The following is a 10046-nucleotide window of genomic DNA, read 5'->3' on the forward strand; positions in this document are numbered from 1 at the left end:
GGTTTAGAAATTTTGCTCTAGTACAAGTTCTTTCTCTTCAGGTTTTAATAGTTTGATTTATGATATGGCCAATAAGATAATTATCTCTTAAGTTAGTTGGTCCCTCATGGACATATTTACAGATGTTATACACACAAGAACTGGTCACTTGGTGTTCATCTTGAGGGCTTTAAGCTTTATGGTAAATGGCTTGTCCTTGGAGAAGTAAGATATGCATAATCATTGAAGTCTTGTGGATGTTTGCTTAGGTGAAAGATGGATTTGTAAATTCTAATTAGACTTAAAGCATTTGAGTCAGCATTACTCTTGAACTTCCTCTTAACCTGAAGCACCCATTGAAAGCTTCAGGGTCAAGACTGAACAGTTTAGTCTTTCTTTGGAGTTTAGCTCTAACCCCCTTTCCTAAGGGCATCTAAGAACAAGGTCTAGGTTGAAATACCAAGGAGAAAGGTGACTAGGATTTTTGCTAGTTAATCTGTCAAAATCCCTTAGCAGATGGATAAAAACGAACACGTCCAAGCTGTACCCACCTAACAACTGATTTTGGTTAGGTGGCTCAGCCTCTGATAAGCATCAGAAGCACTATATGTGTTGCAGGAGCTCATGTGACAGGGCAGTGAGAGCAATAACGTTATTTTGCCAGTAGCTTTGTGAATGAATGGGAAATGATGATATTTTCGCCTTTCGTTTTCAGAAGTATAATGTCTCAGGAGGGTGATTATGGAAAGTGGACAATATCCAGTAGTGATGAAAGCGAGGATGAAAAGCCAAAGCTGGACAAGCCATCTACCTCTTTTCTCTCCCATGCTGGGCAGGAAGCAACAAATGAACCAAGATACACCTGTTCCGAGGCCCGGAAGGCTGCACAAAGGAGGAAAATATCCCCTGTGAAATTCAACAATACAGATTCAGGATCACCTCCCAAAAGGCAGAGAAGTGACTCTCAGGAGTACCTAGGCTGGTGTCTCTCCAGCAGTGATGATGAGCTACAACCAGAAACGCCAGAGAAGCAGGCTAAGAAAGTGATAGTCAAAGAGGAGGAAGACATTTCTGTCCCCCAGGATGGCACTGCCCAAAGAACTGGAAATCATAGCACTCCTGCCTGTCATAGGCTCAAAGAGGAGGAAGATGAATACGAAACATCAGGGGAAGGCCAGGATATTTGGGACATGTTGGATAAAGGGAATCCCTTCCAGTTTTACCTTACTAGAGTCTCAGGAATTAAGCCAAAGTACAACTCGGGAGCCCTTCACATCAAGGGTAAGAGGATTCTGGATGTCAAGAAGCTGTGAATTGCACTTGAGAGTATCCCCTCTGAAACAGGAAAGGAAGTTCAAAATGATCTCCAAGAACCCTTTGTGATGTTAACTACTCTCAGGGGAAAAAAACAACAAATTTGCCAGCAAGTTCATTCTTTTAACTGCAGTTTGTTAGCTCAAGCAATGAGAGGGCAATTCTCAAAACCCTGTAGCTCAACTCCTTATAACACTTACCACAATGTTTACAATTGTTTGACTTTTAAGTTGAAGATTAAACTTGATCAATAACAGTTTATTGACAAAAGTAGCAAATACTTTACAACTGTAGTTCTCAAGGGCCCCTGGACAGGCAGCATCCCATGGAACTTGTTAAATTGCAAACTTAAGGGGCCATCCAAGATTCCTTGATTCAAACTGAGAGGGAAGCCCTGAGATCTGTGTTTTAACAAGCTTTTTAGGGAATTCCAACACCTAATAGGGTTTGAGAGCCAGTGCTTGAAAGTCTAGTTTTGCTTCCTGGTAAAGAAGCAAAAAAAAAAAAAACCTGCCTGAATGCAAATAGATGTTTTGGTTATGAATCAAAAAATCAAAAAGTGGTCTTTGGTTCTCCTTATTCCCCAGGTAAAACCTACGGTGGTGGTGGGGAAGTGGGGGCGGAGGAGCTCCTACAACAGGAGCTCTAGAATCAGAGGGAGGATTCCTGGTCTTACTACTCATTTGCTGTGTGGATTAACAGGTTATCCTAGGATAACCAGGACATACCATTCTCTGAATTTTGGTTTACTCATCCTTCAATTGAGGCTTCAGGCTAGGTGCAGTGGCTCACACCTGAAATCCTATAACTTTGTGCGGTCCTAAACGTAGGCCCATCACTTAAGGCCAGGAATTCAAGACTACCTGAGCAACATGGTGCAACCCCATCTCTACAGTTAATAGAAAAATTAGTCAAGTGTAGTGGCGCATAGTCCCAGCTACTTAGAAGGCTGGGACAAGAGGATTCCTTGAGCCCAGGAATTTTAGGTTATAGTGAGCTTTGATGTTTAAAATGGAGATTCAGAAAAAAGGGAGCAACTACATGAAATGACCAGTATAATATATTCACAAGCCAGACACCTACAACAAATATTATTACCCTTATTTCAGATTAAGTTTTTCAGGCCCATATTCAAGACTAAATTATGTTTGTTGCCAACAGTATTACATATCCAGTACATCATTGCATTACATTTCTTCTGTGGTAGGAATATTATTGGAGTACTTAGACTGTAAAGCAGTGAGTTTTCAACCGGTATGACATGCCACACTGGTGTGCTACAAGAGGTAATTAGGTGTGCCGTGAAAATTTTTAAAGATCATAAATTATTTTCAAAAGTTCAAAGCACAGTAAGTATATATTTTTTTTACTTTTTTTTGATCAACATAATTTAAGTGTGATGTGGAAATTTATAGGTCCAAGTGTGCTGTGAGATAAAAATTGTTGAAAAACAGTGCTCTAGAGAGTTGGATTCTACAGGTGGTTTTCTATCTGAGACTCTTATGTAGGTACTTTGAAGAAATACAGACCATTGTCAGTGTTGTTTTGAGAGAGATTGACACAGGAAATAGAGCACCAGTGTTAAGTTGTATGGTATAATATTTGTGATTTAAGCTTTTGGTACCAAAATATTGAGAAAGGAGAGGTAATATGACAAGAGCTCCTACATAGTAGAACCTCTATAAGTTGACCTCCCAAGGCACTGTCGAAACTGGTCAACATGTAGAGATGGTCTTCATAAAGAACTTCCACTGATTACGTGTGGTGCATGTCGGGTCTGTGAAAATTAGGTCAACATGAGGTGGTCAGTATAGGGAGGTGATCAACTATGCAGGTCTACTATATTTTATACCTTAATCCTCAGCAAATACGAGTAGATGTTACAGTTGTCCTCCTTGGAGAGATGATGGATCTAAAGTTTATAAAACACCCAGGGTCACAGAACTGGAAAATGGTGGAGCTGGGATTTGTGCGCAGGCATTCCAGTGCTAGAATCCACGCTGTTTGATACAAATATCCTGTCATGCCATAATGATAGATCATTTAGAAGATCTTGTGGACGAAGAGGAACTTCAAATGGCTCTTGAAATATGAGGGGAACTTAGAAAGATAGAAAGAGATGTGGGTGTGCCCAAACCCAAAATGTATTATTACTCTTTTTCTTTCTTTCTTTCTTTTTTTTTTTTTTGAGACAGCCTCATTCTGTTGCCCAGGCTAGAGTGCAGTGGTGTCATCATAGTTCATTGCAACCTCAAACTCCTTGGTTTAGGGGATCCTTCTGTCTAATTCTCCTGAGTAGCTGAGACTTTTTGTAGAAGTGGGGTTTTAGTATGTTGCCCAGGCTGCTTTGGAACTACTGGCTTCAATTTGTCCTGGCTCAGCCTCCCAAAGTGCTAGGATTACAGGGATGAGTCACCACACCTTATCTGCACTTTATCTCTTAATTGTGCAATTCTCTCAAAAAGGTGAGAACTAACTTAAGGGTTTTTGTTGTTGTTCTTTTAAAATCTTTGTACCCCAGTATCTAACTCATTGTCTAGAAGATCAGAGGCACTCAGTAAATATCAGATAAATAAGACCTCTCTTGATCTTCAGAGAAAGTTTAATGTAAAAGCAGAGGTGCTGGGCCAGAGAGCCTGGGTTCAAACCCTGTCTGCTATCTATAAAACAGAAATAACACCCTAGCTTAGAAAGTGGCTGTGAAGAATAAGAGTAGTACATGGGAAGTGCCAACAATGGTTTCTCTCACCTAGTGGGTCCTCTGTAGGTGCAGCTGGTATAATGGAAGATCATGATGAACGTGTACTTTTGTGATGTAGTTTGAGACACAAACTTTCCAACCTATATGTAAAGCTTGAGTGGATGCAAAGTGGGACCTCTTGGAGATGACCAGGAATGTAAGTTTAAAATTGTGAGTGCCTCTGCCCTGTCATTCACAGAAAGCAAGTTCTTTGAGGCACTTGGAAAGGAAAGTCGTCTTGCTTAGTCTGGGATTAGGAGTTTTCTTGGAGAGGAACTCAAATGGGTACTTGAAAGGGGTAAAAATTGAGAGATCTAGAAAGAACATGGATTGTGATTGTCCGTATTGAGTTTCTGAAGTTGTAGATTTTAGTTTTTGCCTTGTTTTATAAAAAATATAATAAACACGATGGGGAAATTTCTTGAGTTTTATGAAACATTAACATTAAAAAATATGTAAGCTTTGTAATGACTTTACACTGAACTGTTTTCTGAGCCAAATCTTATCAGTGAGTGTTGAATAAGTGTTTAATAAGACTAGAGAATTTTTATGTGAGTGTGAATTAGATTTATATCTTTTGTCTTCTCAGATATTTTGTCTCCTCTATTTGGGACACTTGTTTCTTCAGCTCAGGTAAGTTTACTGTTGTTTTTTTTTTTTTTCCCCCTTCAGGTGAGAGGAAATAAATAATTAACTCCAGAAGAAAGTATGAGAGGTGGGGACCTGTGTCTCAATCTCTTGCAGAGTCCCCAAGATGTCACCTCCCTAGAGGCTGGAACCAAGCACACAGTTGTGGGATCCATGACCGTCAGCATAGAACATAGCTGTCACTCTCAGGAGAGCATTTGAATCAGGCCACAAGGACTGGCCAGTTCTAAAATTATCCAAGTCACTTTGGACAGTCCAGCCCAAAAGAATTTTTGGAGGGACACTGATAATCCCATGAGACTCTGGTACAACCCCCTGGGGAGGTGTGGGTGAGTAGAGGCCAACTCTAAGTTTGATTTAATTTAGAAAAATATGAAACTGTGCTTTATGGCTTCTTCTTGACAGAGCTGGTCCTTTTGCATCAAGAATGTTAGTACTTTAGACTCAACAGTCAGAAAAAAGGCCATGTCTCTGAAGAAAGCGTGGCTTTCTGTGCCCTTTATGTTTGGCTTGGCCTTGAGAGTCCTGGTCTCCAGATGGAAGATGGGGAGCTTTTCCCTGTGTTCACTTAGCTAGAGTTACTGTATCCAAGATTACACAGGCACTGGGGGATTCCCCATGGATGAGACCAGTGCAAAACTATGGTCAAGATGGCATTGTTACAAGCCCAGTGAATACCAGTCCCAGGTGGCTGTGTACAAAGCTAGCTAATAAGTTAACCTGGAAGAAAGTGCTCTTTTCTGAAAATCCTGGGTATCTATCGTCTTATAATCACCTAAGGGGAAAAGAATAAATTGGTAAACCCTTTTATTTAAACTAATCTCAGAGCTGTTAGAAATAACGCATCATCACCCTGTTAACAAGTACAAATGTTGCCAAAGCGTGCAGAGATAATTTCTTTAGAATGTGTTTTCTTGTGTATTCAGCTCCATTTATTCAGTTTCCATAAACCACGTAATCCCTTCAAGATGAAGTTGAGGTTTAATTATTAGCATTACAGCATAACCTTCCAGGTTTATAAATAATATATGTAATACATCATTATTTTAAAGTTTCCTTAAATCTAATAACTAAACCATTCTCCTTATGAACTGTTTGGTGGAATTACTGGTGATTTAATTACTCTTTTTCCCTCATCTAGTTTAACTACTGCTTTGACGTGGACTGGCTTATAAAACAGTATCCACCAGAGTTCAGGTGAGTTCCATAGTGTGACAGCTGGAAGCATAAACTGCAAGGGGCTTTGAAACGCAAAAACCACTTCTTAAAATACAGCGTAGGGTGTCCATAAAGTTCGTGTGCAATTTAAAATAGACAACGTTCTTTTTACAGATATTAGCATTTTTCTCTGTTTGCCCAAAAGTAGGTAAGGACAAATCCTAACTCAACATTATTTTATGGCAGTATTAATTAAAGGAAAAGACCATCTCCATATATTCTCTGTATACCTGAAACCACACCAAACACATGGCTGGCACGCCACACTTCTGCACATCATTGCTGTTCTTTTTCAAGGATCTGTGTTTCTCAAACTGACTTTTCCTGGAGTTAAAGTCGGGGGGGGTGGTGGTGGTGGTGGGGTCACATGTAGAGTCTTCCCTTATCCAGGCTGTGCAGGTAATGAATTTTCAGTTCTGTAGTTCGTCATCCCATGTTAGGCAATACAGACCAAACAGAGGTAGCATCACAACGGTGATGTGCCACATGTCCATGTTTCTAACACACTTAGGTGGCGGACGCCTATAACATCAAGCATGGTGGAAGAATACATGCGCGAGAAGAGAATGATTGTCAAGTCTTCAGAATTCTTGATGCATTTAGGGTGTCAAGGTGTGGAAACCTTTGTCACTAATAATAGATATAATTTCCCTAGCAGCTTTGGTACTTAGGGATTGATTTTTGACCTGTAACACACAGGATTAGTTTCAGCTGCATACAACAGAAAACCCAAAATAATAGTGGCTTAAATAAGACAGAAATTGATTCTAACAGCCTAGTGGAAGATTCCCCCAAGTCTAAGTGGTAGATGTTTGTGGTCTGGATTGGGGGGCCCTGTGGTTCTTAGGGATTTAACCTACCCACCCTTTGTATTTCTGTCCTACCATCCTGACGTGTGACTTCCTTCTTCAGAGTCACTTCATTGTCCAGGCTGGCAACTAGAGCTCTGACTCACTTGTCTGACTTTCAGGTAGCAGGAAAGGAAAAGGCGAGGACATGAAGGCCCACGTTTCAGCTGTGCCCGTTTGAACAGCCTCCGTGGAGGTCCACACAAACCTACATCTGTTTCATTGAGCGTAGCTCAGGTGCATCATGATAACCAGCTCTGAAAGAGGCTAGAAATGCTTTTAGCTGAGACGACCTTGTCCTGAATAAAATCAGGGTTTAGGAAAGAAGGGGTGAACAGCCATCTGAAGGCAACAATCTCTGTCCTGATTATTTCTGGCAGCAAGTATCCCTAGGTATGGCATTGGCATTTTCTGCTCTTTTGTCTGCTCAAAGACCTCAACACGTAGACCATGAAATGGCGAAATGTAGGCTACCATTCCTTTAGTATTTATGGGTTGAAATGTCTCATCCAAAAAAAACTGTTGGAGTTCTAAGCCTCAGTGACTCTGAATGGCATCTTATTTGGAGGTATGGTTTTTACAAGATGATCAAGCTAAAATGAGGTTGTTAGGATGGGTGCTAATCAAATGTGACTGATGTCCTTTTAAAAAGAGGACATTCATATAGATACATACTAGTGGAAGATAATGTGAAAACACAGAGAGAAGGCCATCCATAAGCCAAGGAATGCCTGAGGCCACCAGCAGCTGGGAGAGAGGCCTGGAACAGACTCTTTCCTTCACGGCCTCAGAGGCAACTAACCCTGCCAACACCTTGATCTTGGGCTGCTTGTCTCCAGAACTGTGAGACAATAAATTTCTGTTTAAACCACCCAGTTTGTGGTACTAGCAAGTTGATACCATATCCTTTGGGCTCCCAGTGATCAAAGGGACAAAACAGTCCTCTTTCTACTGCCTTATTGCTGAGTGCATCTTAGGAAAGCCATCAAGAGCATTGTAGGGATAAACAGTGACTGAAATGGCAAGTTTAGATAGCGGCCAGACTTGTATATAGAAAAATTCAGGCCACAAGGGTTTATACTTCATTATTTTGTTCGAATGCTGCCTTTGGATAATAGTTCATAGAATCAATAAATTTGAAAGAATTTATGAGGACTTCGACTTTTATCAGTAATATTTAATCCTGTTAAGACAACCTGCTGATCTGCTAACGTTTGTTTCTAGGTGATATGTGATTCTTACATTGTTCTCTATACTGTTTTCTTTTTCAAAAAAAATGTTTCCCAAATAGGAAAACAAGGAAAACATCTTTTATAGTTTCATTATACCTGTCACGTAAAGCTATTGGGCATGAGGTAGTTAGGCATTAATATCAGAAGAACATTTGTGATGCACTGTGATGATTCTTTCTAGTTGATTATTGTCCTTTCATGTGTGGTAAAAAAATCATTCTGCAGCGTGATTGACATGTAAAAAGGCTATGGTTTGTCTAGTTTGATTGCTTGTATCCAATTTCTGTTGTGTTAGCAGAGCTTGTAAAAACATGTTGATTTGTAAGGATTATCTGCTTTGAATTAACCAGAGAAGATCAAAGATCCCTTAAAAGCTTTTTAAATTTATTCCTGCAGAGTATTGTTATATTGTCTTGAATTTAAAAATATAGCACTTTCATTGTATCTTGGGCTCCATTTTATTGAAATCTAACTACCTATTTTAGCAAGTCCATTTGGTGCAGCAGCCTGGGTCTGTTCACAGTTATATCCTGGGTCTAGCTCATTACATAGCACACAGTAGGAGCCTGGTTTATACAGGTGTAGTATAAAGTGAATCCATTACATGGTCCAAAAGAAGGGAAAGAGAAACCCACTATATTTTACAACAATAATTATATAACGTTAATCTATATGATCTTAAGTGTATTAACACAGAGCCATCTATATGTTCTTTGGGCCCAAAAAGATAATTATTCCGAGATTTCTGGGTAGCCCCCTTATAAAGGTAACTGGTGAATGAACATTAGCTGATGAGCCCCTGTATTCAGTGACCACAAAAGCCAGAAATAAGTTGGGTGGTAAGGAAGCTAGTCTTAAGTAGGCCAGAGTCTAGCTTCATAAATGATATCTTTTAAATATTTCTCTTTTCAGGAAGAAACCAATCCTGCTTGTGCACGGCGATAAACGAGAAGCTAAAGCTGATTTGCACGCCCAGGCAAAGCCTTACGGAAACATTTCCCTCTGCCAGGTCAGCTGCTTACTGCCACTTGAGATCATGCTTAGTCTGAGAGTTGGAAGGAAATTTAGAGACTTCGTTCACCATCCCACCTAGTACAGAAGTATTCTCTCCAACGTCACCGACAGGTGTTTGTCTAGTCTCAACTTCAAACACTTCCTGAGATAGTCCATCTCGTTTGTAGATACATGGTTGGAAAGAATTTTCTTTATGTTGACCGGAAGTCTCCCTCCTCCTAACTTCTCATTGGTCTTTATTTTCTCCCACTGGGACCACACAAAATAAATATCCCTCTCGCACATGTCAGTGATTCATGTATTTTGAGGTGATTATCTCCCTTAGTTTTCTCTCTTTCAGATTCAAGCATTTACCTTCTCAAGTTGTACTCAGTGTAGTATGGATTCTGTATCTTTCCCCAGCCTAATATTCCTCTGGTTCCATCCAGTTTGTCAGTGTGCCTCTCAAAACCTGGATTTCAGCACTGTACAGGTCTTCTGGATGGAGTTTGGTGGCTGTGGGTTTCTTTTTGTGAGTGCAGCTAAAGCTGTTTGGTTTTTGTATGTGTGTGTTACCATATCTCACTTACGCAGCTGTTGACTGTGGTCTCCAGCTCTTTTTTTCACATTTAAGGTCTAACTGGGAGAGACCCATAGATTAAAAAAACTGTTAGAAAACAGTCTGTGGGAGTTATATGAGTATGCGGCATATGATTTAACCCCAATGAGAGATCCCCGAAGGAGTGGATAATAGGTTTATCCACTTGGTTTGCTGGGACCAAGGCAAAGTGGAAAAAGCCCCCAAAAAGCTATTACCTGGTTTCTTTATAAATTCCCATAATCTTGTCCTAATACTTTACAGTCAGAATACAGTTTAGCCAGTGAGTTTGGGGCTTTTGTTAGGACCCATTGTTTAGGCTATTCATCTAAAAGTGTCTTATATAATATGTGGCATTTTGAGCAAGAAACAAACTTGGAAGAGAAAAAAGGAATTCAGAAGAATTTCTACGGAGCCTCAAGCTGTCCCCCTGGGTAGGGTGCTATGCTTTGTGTGGTAGTTGGTATTTATTCATT

The 10046-nt window shown here is 40.1% G+C and overlaps 1 protein-coding gene across 1 annotated transcript in view; it reads left to right on the forward strand.

The window, feature by feature from the left end:
* TDP1 (tyrosyl-DNA phosphodiesterase 1) overlaps positions 1-10046 on the forward strand; it is an 85451-nt gene that overhangs the window by 4299 nt on the left and 71106 nt on the right. Inside the window, exons 2-5 of the mRNA XM_023511516.1 lie at positions 695-1260; positions 4623-4666; positions 5823-5878; positions 8892-8988. Coding sequence (XP_023367284.1) covers positions 702-1260; positions 4623-4666; positions 5823-5878; positions 8892-8988 — 756 coding nt within the window. The 5' untranslated portion in view covers positions 695-701. The remainder of the gene's footprint in view (positions 1-694; positions 1261-4622; positions 4667-5822; positions 5879-8891; positions 8989-10046) is intronic.

The sequence above is a fragment of the Otolemur garnettii genome, unplaced genomic scaffold (assembly GCF_000181295.1).
Source record: "Otolemur garnettii isolate 467f Iridium unplaced genomic scaffold, OtoGar3 scaffold00020, whole genome shotgun sequence".
Taxonomy (NCBI): Eukaryota; Metazoa; Chordata; class Mammalia; order Primates; family Galagidae; genus Otolemur; species Otolemur garnettii.